Source organism: Branchiostoma belcheri, unplaced genomic scaffold (genome assembly GCF_001625305.1).
Source record: "Branchiostoma belcheri isolate BF01 breed outbred unplaced genomic scaffold, Haploidv18h27 scaffold202, whole genome shotgun sequence".
NCBI lineage: Eukaryota > Metazoa > Chordata > Leptocardii > Amphioxiformes > Branchiostomatidae > Branchiostoma > Branchiostoma belcheri.
In genome coordinates this window covers 172,336-184,690 of record NW_017803514.1, presented here as the reverse complement: position 1 = coordinate 184,690, position 12,355 = coordinate 172,336, and the positions used below count along the sequence as shown (strand labels likewise).

Below are 12,355 nucleotides of genomic sequence, written 5' to 3'. Positions count from 1 at the left end.
ACAGTTTTCCGAGTAGAGATTGAACCTCTGTCCTCGTTGCCCGTTTCTTTGTCTCCCAAGCCGCGAGCTCGTTGAGTGCTTCTGCGAGACGGTCCTGCGGAACCCGCTTTGTCATGGTTGCTGAGTTGTATTCGACTCCCAGGAAGGTCATACAGGTGGATGGTGGAGTGGCCTTGTCAGCGGATTCTTCCAAGCCTAGTCTCTGAAAGGTGTTCCCCAAGGGCGCTGTAGGCGAGTTGGGCTGCATCGGGTGTGGCGACACCGCCAAAATCGTCGATTATAGTTGGTGCAATGATGGCCTTGCTGCGCGTGGATGTAGGTGACGGCATTGGTTGTTCTTTGACAGGCCATGGCAGCGGTGCGCAAGCCGAAGGGAAAGGAGCTGTCGTAGTAGAGCTTGTCTCGCCACCTGTAACCAAGGAGGTAGTAATCGTGTGGATCCACTGGAATCTGTCGATAAGCGCGGCGGAGATCTCGTTTAAACATGTAGCAGCCGGGGCCCTTGTCCCGAATGAGAGTCTCGAACGCATCGTAGCTTGGTAGTGTAAGGATGAAGTCCTCTCCAAGGTATTGTTTCGCGGGTATGCCGTCATTGACCGAGGCTCCGGGAGGGAAACTTAAGTCCAGAACGACCCTTCGGCGGTTGGAACCTCGCTTCGAAACTGTTTGCAGTGGTGACGTCATGACGGAGGAATGCTCAAAGGGAGGTCGGTCGAAGGGACCGTGTGTGGCACCAAGACGCACTTCTGTCCGGATGTAATCGTCCACGGCGGAGTCGTAGACCAAGGCTGAGTTGTGATTTCGCTTCGATGGTCTCAGCGGGGAAGTAGATGTGTAACCTAGCGGCCAGCCGAATTCGAGGAAATCGCAGAGAGCTGAATCGTGGTATGTGGCTAGAGCCTCTCTCCAAGCTGGAATGTTGAGTCTGGACGGCACGGCCAGTCGCAAGCCGCGGAAGTTGTACTGACCTGACTTATACACAGTGTCGTGCAAGGCTGTGTACGTGAGAGTTGGTGCCAAGGGCGGCTGCACTCGTTGGAGGGTTGAGCTGACGTTGCGGAAAACCGAAGTCGAACTTAGTCCCTGAGATGCTTCAGCCTGAGGGTGTTGGGAAGTTCCGGGGCTCTCGGGGCGATCCCTCGGGGAAATCGTTGTCCGCTTTGAAGGATTCGCTATCGCCGTAGCCCGTCCCTGTCCTGCTAACCCTGTTTTGAAGGAGAAGCGTTGGAGGAGTGTGGGGGAGTCTGTGCGTGTGAGAACTGTATCTTCACCTGCGTGTGAGACACTGCTACCTTGTTTGGCGTAGGTAATCTTGTCAGGGTGCGTGAATTGAGTTGTCAGGACAGAGGCTGCTGTGTTGGCTGTCAGACTGGGCCTCTCACAGTTTTGTCGATCCATCGGGGAAGTCGGGGTCCGCTGTGATGATATCGCCGTTGTGGAGGCCTGACTGTGGGCAGCTGCATCAGTTGATAGTTCTAAACCGTTTGTGTACTGGACGGTCACGGCTGGGTTAATGTGAGGCAATGCGTATGCTTGGGTTGTTGTCTGTGCGTGAGCCGTGCCATCTCCTGTGGGAATGTGCAAACAAGGAAGATGAGAGATTTTTTCTGGCGTGTGACAATCTTGGGAGAGGTCGTTGTAAAGTGTCTCTGGTTGCAAGGATATCGGATCCGCCGTTGAAGGGAGCTGTAGTCATGCTCTCGATGCTTTGGCTGTCTGATAGGCATCGCGTTCTTGCTTGTTGGCATACTTGCACGATGTAGCTGGATGAGTCAGTGACACGTCTGGTCGGTACTTCGTGCAATACTTACATTTGTGGTGTAAGGTAATGCCGTTGGCACCCTGGTGATCGTTTTCTTCTGAGCAAGTGCCGGCATTGAACTTGAAGCAGGGGTTGAACTGGAGTGAACTTGCCTGTGACTGTCCCTTGGTGGACGAGGTAGTACTCTTGTTGGCCGTAGTGGCTGTTGATACTGCCGGGCGTCGTAAATACTCCTCCTTCAGCCTAGCCAGATGTGTTAGTACCTGTGTCGATTCGAGGTCAAACAAAGCCCTCTCTGCGTGGAGGAGCATCGTCCGGTAAAATGACCGGATGCCGGGAAAGGTGTAGACCTGGACATCTAACATGAGATTGCGCAATATCAGAGATCTATTGTGGCGCTCAATGACGCTTATCTTTGGGCTGAAGATGATGGCCAGCTCCCCAGAAATCAATTGATCCCATGTGATGTTATCTGCTGTGACCGGTGTAAGGCTATTGAAAACGAACTCGTGAGGCCAGTACACTTCTTTGACGACTTTGTCATGTACTTTTCTGCTGAGTCCGCTGAGCAGTTTGCGCTTACCTTTTCCAGGGTCGTCCTCGGTGACGGGTGCCTGTTCGAACTGCTCCTGCGTTGGTAGTTGTGCGCTGTGACGAAGCGTTGGCGCCGTCTGTTGTGCGAAATCCTCCCCCATGTAGTCGAGGACCGGATCGATGCCCGCCAGGCGGTTTAGTGCCCGGATTTCATTCAGGGAAGGCCGGTTCGGATCTCTAGTGGCTGTCTGTTGTCGTTTCTGTGCCAGGCCAAGATGGCGGTCCAGCTCTCGCGATATCGTGCGTGAGTCTCGCTCGACGACGCCTCGACGTGGAAGGGGGAGGGGGGTTGCCGATGCGTTGTCGGCGTCTTCACCCTCCAGGTTCATGTCGGCGATGTCTGCCTGTAGCCTCTCGACCTCCCTAGTAACATCTCGCCATTCCTTCTGTACTGCGAGACGTAGGCGATCGCGAGGAGTGGAGACATCCTGTGGTTGATACGGTACTTCCCATTCGTCGTCCCGATAGCGTGCCGGGGGTCTGGTCTTTCTTTTTCCGGCTCCGAACATCGTGAGGAAAGGTCCGGAGCGTTGGGCAAGTCTTACGTCCAAGTTAGAAAGTGTCTTCAGTGATCAGTTCGCGTTTTTGGAAGAGTTCGCTGAGTCGTGTCCCTTCGAGGCGGTAGCCGCGCCGTGTGTGGTCAAGACGCTCTGCTACCGGAAGTTGCGTGTCTCAGGTCACGTGATGCTGGCGGGTGAAATTCCCCGGTATGACCCCGATTGGCCATACCAACACGTTGTTGACTCAGAATCTGAAGGTTCTGGGTTCGAATCCCATGGCCAGTGGCAGGCCTCCGTGTTGTGCTTTTGAGAAAGGCACTTATTTAACACACCTATTTTCTTGCTTGACTCAGGTGAAAATGAAAACCTTGAGTTTCGGTTAATTAGGGACGTCCTCTTGGATGGGATGAAAAGTCGGAGGTCCCGTGTTTGAAGACAGTCACACCTTAGCCTTGAGCATGTTTAAGATCATCACACATTTGTAGAAAAGAGTAGAGGCTCAAACCTTACAGTCCAGACCTACACAGCTTGTTCTTACTGTACAAAATTGGATGGCGTGCAACCTCTAAAGGCAGTTTTACTGTGGTTATGCAAAACAAACAAACAAATAAATAAACGTTATGATCTTTTCTCCCCCAGTCCACCGCCTGCGGCCAGAAGATGTGAAAGTTGTTGCAGCCATCGGCGATTCTCTCACGGTACGCGGAAAATTCTGTTCTCAGAACTTCCTGATTCATTTTGTCAGCACAAACCAACACTAATCTTGACTGATTCTTATAAAAGCCAAAGACAGACACAAGATTGTTGCATAGAACCTCAGTAATTGTTGTATTGATGCAAAACAAGGTTGTTGTTGTAAGATTATTAAACATGATATTAAATGTCAACTACAGACTGTAAACTACAGTCTGTTGTACAGTGTTAGATTAACTGTTCAACAGTGTTCAATCAATGTTTACCGTTTGTCATGCTGGGTGAAAACCAGTAAAGGTGATCACATCTGTTCTCTCAAAATAAGACATGTCAGGATTTGAAAAAAAAAAAAAAAACTAAGTTGTTGTTTTGCTTGTTCAGGCTGCGAGTGGAGCGAAGGCGAGAACTATCATCGGCCTTCTGACTAACTACCGAGGAGTGTCATGGAGGTAAGGTCCATGACATCATCTTAGAGTAGTAGGGTGCATATGGCGGTGCCCATCTCCTATCAGTAGCCCCTGGGCCACACAGTTGTGTAACCACTACAGCAGGGGGCTAGTCCACTGGTAGTGGTGTGTGTTTAACTCCCAACTCCCATACACACAGGCCACTACAGCAGGGGGCTAGTCCACTGGTAGTGGTGTGTGTTTAACTAAAATGCTATTTCCCAAATGCTGAGTGTTAAGCAGAGAAAGCAGTTTAAAGTCTTTGGTATGACTAAAGACCCACGGAATGCAAGGCACTCCACCCTAACTCACTGTACTTGTTTTCCCCCTCAGTATTGGTGGTCAGGAGAGCCTGGAAACATACACCACTCTGCCCAGTGAGTGTCAGATTTCATGTCTTCTCATCTCTTTTGCTCTTAGCAGAATATCAGCTACTACCTGCTATCAGGAAAGTTCATCTGTGTTGGTAGTTACGTGTCTAGAGTTAAAACTTTTTATCCAACACAAAGAAGTTCCCTCACCTAGAGCTTCGAGAAAAGGTTGCTCACAAAGAGAGAAAAGAAAAGCTTTCGAAATCTCTAGGTCAAAGAACTTCTTTGTGTTGGAGCAAAATTTTCAACTCTAAACAGCTGACCACCTGTTAAGCTGGACAGTGTACAGAAGGTCAATGACCCCCGGTGAGATCCAAAGTGCATGATGTCATCAGGTGTTGTGTAAAGGCTGAGGTCTGCTCTTATCACAAATCTGATGGATTGTGTTGATCATTTATAGCCTGGCCACAGGTTGTTGTTTTTTGAAGTTGTACAATGAGTTGTTAATGTTACCTCATTACACAAATGTAGCCGTATCCTGTAGACTGCACGTAAAAGAACTCAACACACATATTAAGCCATAGCAAAGCCACATTGCACTATATTAGCTACACTGAGTACTTGAAGAAGCATCATGCTTCACTCAGTTGAGACTTAGACTGTGTACCTTGACATAGCATTAGGTACAAAGGTCCGGCCCTCAGTTGAAGATGCCTTCTCTGCCTTTCAGACATCCTGAAGAAGTTTAACCCCCACATCGTCGGGTTTGCTACCGGCAGCGGGGGGCCTGACAGTGACCACGCAAAGCTGGACAAGGCTGTAGCCGGCGCCGTGTCAGGGTAAGGACTTATTTGTGTGTTTGCATGTGTGTGTGTGTGTGTGTGTGTGCATCCGTGCTTGTGCGTGCATGTTGTGTGTGTGTGTGTGTGCGTGTGCGTGTGTGTGAATGATGATGTGTTCAAAAGAATTACGTGCTACACTTTGAAGTCTGTAGTTGTTACTACAGCTGCAGTACTGTATAATTTGATCTTGTTGTCTGCAGGGATATGGTGGAACAGGCTCGCAAGCTGGTGGACATCATGAAGGCTTGCGAGGTATGGTTTATATTTTTTTAATTGCATATTATGAATTTCAAAGTTAGACACAGTTAGTTAGACACAAAAGACCCCTTGGCAGACCCAGGATGAGATGGACTGATGGTCTGAAGAAAATCCTGGCCAAAAGAACAAACATTTCCTTTGAAGAAGCCGAAAAGCTGTGCGGAAACCGCACAGCTTGGAGAAGTCTGATTGGGACTCTCAACTGACAGACCAGTATGGTCTACAGGCAATTGGGTGAGAAGGTGAGAAGTTAGACACAGTTAGGTTTAAGATAATTATGACGACTTCATTTATTACTCAATGTACATGTACATGTAGGTTAAGTGAACAAGTCAGTGTCACTGCTACTTCAGAAATAGTGCTAATCCAGATAAGAAACTTACAGCATCTTAAAATGTATTTCATGTTGTAATTTGATCCCCCCTCCCCCAGCACATTGACTTTGAGCATGACTGGAAGGTTGTGACCTTGCTGATCGGTGGGAATGACCTCTGCGCCTACTGTGAGGACACGGTAGGTGGAAAAGTTGGACAGCAGAAACTGTAGTAACTCTAGTAATAACTGTTACAGTTACTGTAGTAGTAACTGGAGTGCTCAGTACTGTAATTCCACTAGTTATTCATCTTTGTCAATGAATATTAAAGATTTCCAACTTACCAGCTATATATCTACAGTTTCCAGTAGGTCCACAGAACGTAATGAATGCAAAATGTGTTTACAGGAAAAATGGAGTCCTATAAAGTATGTAGAAAACATAAGAGCAGCGCTGGACATTCTGCACCAGGAGGTGAGTTTATACACTCTAAAGTACACAATAATGAAGTTACTCAAGCAACTGTTATTTGCTAAGCACTTAAGGTGCAAGAGGACAGAGAGAGAGAGAGTGTGTGATTTGCTGAAGGTTAATATTTAGAATTGCATCATTCTGATGAACACTGGGTGTTTATTTTGTAATGTGTTGTTGGCTGTCATGACCATGTGTTTGTTTGTTTGTGTGCAGTTGCCACGGACGTTTGTAAACGTGGTGACCGACATGACCATGTGTTTGTTTGTTTGTGTGCAGTTGCCGCGGACGTTTGTAAACGTGGTGACCCTCATGACCATGTGTTTGTTTGTTTGTGTGCTGTTGCCGAGGACGTTTGTAAACGTGGTGACCGACATGACCATGTGTTTGTTTGTTTGTTTGTGTGCAGTTGCCGAGGACGTTTGTAAACGTGGTGACCGTCATGGACGTGGTGGAAATCTCCAAGCTGCAGAGAACCTTCACCTGCGACGTGCTACACTTGTAAGTCTCACACAAAGGAAAGGCGAATGAAAACATACCTACAAAAAAATTTTCAGACTATATTTTGCAAATTGGCTAGTAAACTGGAGGACATACCAACTATTGAGTCATCCCATACTGCCCAGGAAAGAACCAGAGTTATCGACCAAAGATTGAGGTGTTCAAAGCACTTGTTTTGTTCTCTAGAACTACAAATTTTTTTGCAGTGTGGAACTCTCTGCCACCAAGTACTGTAGGGACAATCTCACTCTAGATACATGTAGCTTTCAACAATGCCTGCAGTTAGATGCACAAGGGTTAGGTGTAACATTTTATCAGTGTAATATTATATAGCCAGCTGCTGCGCCATGTCCCTGTGAAGCTGGTGTGTCACACCAAAGGCTGGTTATACTGGCTATACAGATACAGTAGCTTGTGCTGTCCATGGTACTGAAGTTATATCACACAGAACTATCTTAGAGCAGAACTTGCTACCACCAAGTACAGGAGGAGTATCATCGCTAGATTATAAGCCTAAAAAAACAATACAGTTTCCTTCCCTCCACAGCTTCCTGTGCCGCTGTGTGAGTTATGCCAGTGAAGAGGCTCTAGCCGAGCTGCAGGCAGCCAACATGCGCTACATGGTAAGGTGGACCTGTAACATGTACATTATGTTTACATGCCATTTCCCTACTACTAGCTACATGCGCTACATGGTAAGGTGGAGCACTGCAGTAACATGGATGTTTACATTTCATTTCATTACATGCCATTATAGCCTAGTAAGTTTTAGCGTCTGATGCTATTGTATCCAGAACCGTGTCTATCTGAGTTCGTATGCCTGCCTGGGGTTAGGGTTAGGATCAGGCACGGTTCTGGATAGTCTCTGTGTATCCAAGAACATTAGGTATAGTTCTGAATATGCCTGGACTGTTCTGAGAACCTTTCATTGTTCTGCATAGTACAAATGTATATTACAACTTACAGTGGGTGCAGTTGAAGAAAAATTGTCTTCTCTATCTTTTTTTCTGATGTGGCTCTGTTGTTAAGTGCAAAGATTCAGCCAGGCATTTTATAGTTTTTTTATACTGACACTTGAAACTTCTGATTTTGTATCCTCACAGATTTTTAGTTTATTCTTTAATGCAGTCTTTTAATGCACCCCTCCCTGCAGTCCGTGACCAATCGGCTGGTAGCTAGCGGTCGTTATGACGACCGGGATGACTTCACCGTGGTGGTCCAGCCCTTCCTGCAGGAGACAAAGCTGCCCAGGACGGAGGTAAACAAACAAACAAACAAACAATTATCTTCATCTGGTGTTCTTGTATAAAACATATTAATAGCCTAGGACTGAGCCAACAACAAACTTTCTGTTCCTTCATTTACATAGCTTTGATAATTTCTTTTTCATCCAAAAACCAACAAAATTGATTTGTGACCTTACTAGATTCCCTCCAACATACAAATTGTACCTCTTGGTATCTTAGTCCTTATGTGTTATGTGATAACTTCTTGGCATCATAGTCCTAAGTTAATTATGTGTTACTTGTGATTACTAAATCCCATGTTGTGTTTGTTCCCCAGACCGGAGAGTATGACAGGTCCTACTTTGCCCCTGACTGTTTCCACTTCAGTCTGAAGGCTCACGCCGCGGCTGCATCAGCCCTCTGGAACAACATGGTACGCTAGATTATAAATTAAAGTACAATTTGTATGACATTTCCAGTTTCTAAGTTGAGTACTGCTGGTGTTAGGATTACATACATGAACATAACAAACATTGTTAACTCAAATGGCCGTAGTGGACAGAAGACCGAATTTACTCACTTCACAAAGGTGTAAAATAGGTACCTGACTGATGGGCTCTGCCTTCCCTTACTGTACATGTACTCTCAACACCATGGATAACAGCCCAATGAACTTCTACAACCTGAATAAAGCTTATAGGACTACCTTAACCTATTTTTGTACCTCTGCTAAACTACATAATGTTATATTGTACATTGTATGACGTTGTGTTTCCCTTTGGCAGCTGGAGCCTGTAGGATCCAAGCGGACAGACTGGCATGTGGGAGAACCGCTCGAGTGCCCAACGGAGGTCAGCAAGTCACAATCTTACAATGTTGAAATCTGGTTTGGCTAAACTGCATGTAATTTGATTTATTGGTTCTTGGACAACAGATGATTACGTTTCTTTTTTAGACTTAGTAATGTCACATTCCAAATTGGCTGCTGTTCAGTGTTTCCTCCAAAAGCTGATACAAGCCAAAATGCTACAGAGGTCAACTGTACAAAGTGATTAACATAAAGATCAACAATCCAGTAGCTACCTAGCCACTAAGCAAAACCCAACTGCAAATGCTGTTCATGAAGTTTCTATCTCTTTGACGTTTTTTTAACCCACAGGAGCTACTGCTCTTATTTTGCAACAGCCAAGAACTTGCCATACAAACTTCAACTTGCTTAATATACTATTATATTAATTCCTTAATAGGCTGGTTTGTTTCCCCAATATACATGTATGTATTTAGGAATTTTGTTCACAAAGTTTTTCTCTGTTTTTTACCCACAGGATCGCCCGTATTTTGCGACAGCCAAGAACAGCCACTCTTCCCTGAGCAGCGCTGGTCCGGGTTTGGGGGTCAAGACATTCGACTCCTTCCAGAAGACGTCTCAAGACACGGACAAGCCCGCGGGACGTAGCCAGCCCGCGGCCGGGCCCACGGCGATGATCGTAGTCGGCTGCGTTCTTCTCGTGTTCGCTGCCGTCGGCGCCGCAGTTTTCATCCTACGCAGGCGCAGAAAGGTCAAGGGTCGGGAGGCTCAACCTCTGCTGCAGGAGTCAACCGACATGGCGACTGTGCTGACCAGAAGTGTGTCTGTCTAACTCTATCATATCCAGAAAAGGGTCTGTCTAATTTTCTATCCAGAACTGTGTCTGCAACTAGACATGTCTAGTTCTATGCCTGATCAGGCAGGGTTCTGGATAGTCTCCGCTTGTCCAAGAAGATAGATTTGCCCCAGGCACGGTTCTGGATACATGAGGACTATCCAGAACCTTGTCTGTCTAGTTCTATGCCTGAATGAGTTAGGGTTATGATCAGACATGGTTCTAGATAGTCTCTATTCAGTACCCAGAACTGTGCCTATCTAGTTCTATGCCTGAATGGGTTAGGGTTAGGATCAGGCACGGGTCTGGATAGTCTCTAGTGTACCCAGAACCGTGCCTGTCTAGTTCTATGCCTGAATGAGTTAGGATTAAGATCAGACACGGTTTTGGATAGTCTCCATGTATCCAAGACCATAGATTTTCCCCAGACACTGTTCTGGATACGCAATAGACTATCCAGAACCGTGCCTGAGCAAGGCTCTGGATAAAGCATGATTCTGGAGCAATCCCAGGTGCTGCTCTGGTTTTGTCCAAAGTGTGATCATAGTTTACGAATTCTGGATTCTGTCTCGCCAAACCAAACTAATGTGATGTTGACTTTTTTTTACTTGAAAAGACGATTCAAATTCTGACCTGGAAGATGAGCATGAGAACAGAGACTGAGGGGAAAGTCTGCATTTTCATGGAGTGAATAATTATAAGTCATGCAGGTTTTCCTCCCAGCCCTGTTCTCATCCTGGCCTTTCTAGGCTCTTACTTTAAAAATTCCTGAGTTCTATGTATAAATGGTTTGGGTTCACAGGAAGGACCACGGGAAGAATAGCTGCAATACAATTTTGTAAGCTAAGTGTGGATCCCAAGATCCCAATAAATTCAAGTCAAGAAACCCTAGAGTTTTTAAGGAGAAAAAATGCTGCAATGTACAAATTGTACCCTGAACAGGGGTTGGATGTATGGATTTATGGTACAGGTGATCTAACGTTACATATCTTCTAAACTAACTTTTATTAGAAATCTTGAACATGTCACAAAGATGTGCAATAGAGAGTTGTGAAAACGAATGACTTTTATTGTTTTGTTACCTGTTTGCTTTCAAATTGATGAATGGTATTTAACAAAAACTTCTCAGGAATCTTGGAATCTTGCCAGTGTCTGTGAAGTCTGGATGCTAAATGTGATGATCGCAATTTTGCCTTTTTTCTCAAAACTGTTGCAATGTTGGAAATTCAACAGGTTAAACATACCGCTTGTAGTGTTGTTGTTGTCGCACTATATTTTAGTAGTGCTCCTCAACAGTCTAATGCTTTTAGCTTGCCAGTTGCTTAGTGCTTTTACGTTTTATAGTTATGCAAGTTTACTGGGATTCAGTGATTTAAGTTAAACATTAGAGGATGTGACGCTGTAATGTTTCCTGTCTTATGATGGAATTTGATTCCTCAGGTTTTATGTGGTAGTTTTTTTTTCAGATTTTGGTGACAATATTTAATGTTTAAATGTGTAAATTTTTGATGTTATGATAACATTTCTATTCAGATACAAATTTAGGAAAAATTCAAGTCAGCGGACATTGTTTTCTCAAAATGGAGCATATCAAGTGCCCGTGGCTGTCATATATGGGAGAAAGACAATAATATAACTCACCAATGTTTTGAAAACTGAATACCCTCTGATGCAGAAAATTTGATCTTTTGATTTGCCACCTGTTTATGTCTGTAAGTTACCTGCAATGCGCATCAATGCAACATGTTTGGAGAATTTCTGGACTATTCTGAATTTTGTTATTGGAATATGATATTTTATCAATAAGCCACAGTTTGACAATCAAATGTGTTTTTAAAATGTTCAAACCGATCCAAAATTTTGCATATTAAAAGTTTAAGATGTATAACATCCGTGTCCATAATATCACCACCTTGAGAAACAGTGTGCTTAAAGATATTTCTACTGCAACATACCCTAGGTATGTACATTTGATGTGTGAAGGAGTGCATACCAAAAGTATGTTGCAGTAAAAATATCTTTAAGCACACTGTTTCTCAAGGTGGCGATATCATGGACCCTGGTGATATTATGGACACTGATGTTAACTGATCTAACCCTTCTCATGTGTAGGGTTAACTGTAACTCTCATGACTTGTAACACTTCGAGGGTTAACATGTTACTTGCCTGATAACTGGTACTTGCCAATTTTACTCGGCACTTTATTCAGTGTCTGTTAACGTTCAATTTAACGCACAATGTACTGGAAACCAATTTTGTATAATGAATGTGTTTATTCAAGAATCTAATGTTAAAAATTGTACAGATTTGCTGCATAAAATTAGCTATTAAAAAGTACCGACTAAGGTATTTTCCTAATTATACAGATTGAATTGGAATATATACTTGTCTTTATATTTTACAAATTTTTGGATGTAACAAAATAAAATTTGAGATTTGCACTTAGCTTCATCCTTTATGTCAACCATTATTACTGAACATCGATGAAAGTTAGACATCCAGGTAATAAGATACGCCAAAAAGCAGTTACTCAAGCAACTGGATATGATTTTGGAAAAGGTCAGACGTTTCAGCTAGCATTCACCAGCCAGCCAATTTTCCTTGGCGTACATTATTTATCTGACATTATTACTGGAATTAAAGAAAGGCTGATTTAAACTCCAGCCCAGCTCTTGCCCCACGGTCTGACATAATTCTCGGACATATCTGTGGGATCTGTGTGTGCAAGGTCAGTATATTGCATTCAGCATAATTTAAACGTCATGCCTTTAATAACGCCCCCCCCCCCCCGTTC

At 44.6% G+C, this 12,355-nt stretch overlaps 2 protein-coding genes across 2 annotated transcripts in view; one reads left to right on the top strand and one right to left on the bottom strand.

Annotated features, from left to right (window-relative positions):
- Positions 1-11,526, top strand: part of LOC109469424 (phospholipase B1, membrane-associated-like) — a 15,808-nt gene extending 4,282 nt beyond the window's left edge. Inside the window, exons 3-15 of the mRNA XM_019767936.1 lie at positions 3,496-3,554; positions 3,931-3,998; positions 4,329-4,372; positions 5,037-5,145; positions 5,349-5,400; positions 5,839-5,919; positions 6,128-6,193; positions 6,600-6,691; positions 7,239-7,314; positions 7,845-7,949; positions 8,255-8,350; positions 8,703-8,768; positions 9,243-11,526. Coding sequence (XP_019623495.1) covers positions 3,496-3,554; positions 3,931-3,998; positions 4,329-4,372; positions 5,037-5,145; positions 5,349-5,400; positions 5,839-5,919; positions 6,128-6,193; positions 6,600-6,691; positions 7,239-7,314; positions 7,845-7,949; positions 8,255-8,350; positions 8,703-8,768; positions 9,243-9,557 — 1,229 coding nt within the window. The 3' untranslated portion in view covers positions 9,558-11,526. The remainder of the gene's footprint in view (positions 1-3,495; positions 3,555-3,930; positions 3,999-4,328; positions 4,373-5,036; positions 5,146-5,348; positions 5,401-5,838; positions 5,920-6,127; positions 6,194-6,599; positions 6,692-7,238; positions 7,315-7,844; positions 7,950-8,254; positions 8,351-8,702; positions 8,769-9,242) is intronic.
- Positions 1,395-2,944, bottom strand: LOC109469425. Its single transcript, XM_019767937.1, has one exon. The coding sequence runs from the start codon at positions 2,863-2,865 to the stop codon at positions 1,693-1,695; it is 1,173 nt and encodes a 390-aa protein (XP_019623496.1). The 5' UTR covers positions 2,866-2,944; the 3' UTR covers positions 1,395-1,692.
- Positions 11,527-12,355: the final 829 nt, after the last annotated feature.

What these genes read in the sequence shown, in the direction of transcription:
- LOC109469425 (XM_019767937.1), bottom strand. Translation starts at nt 2,865, where the DNA reads ATGTTCGGAGCCGGAAAAAGAAAGACCAGACCCCCGGCACGCTATCGG.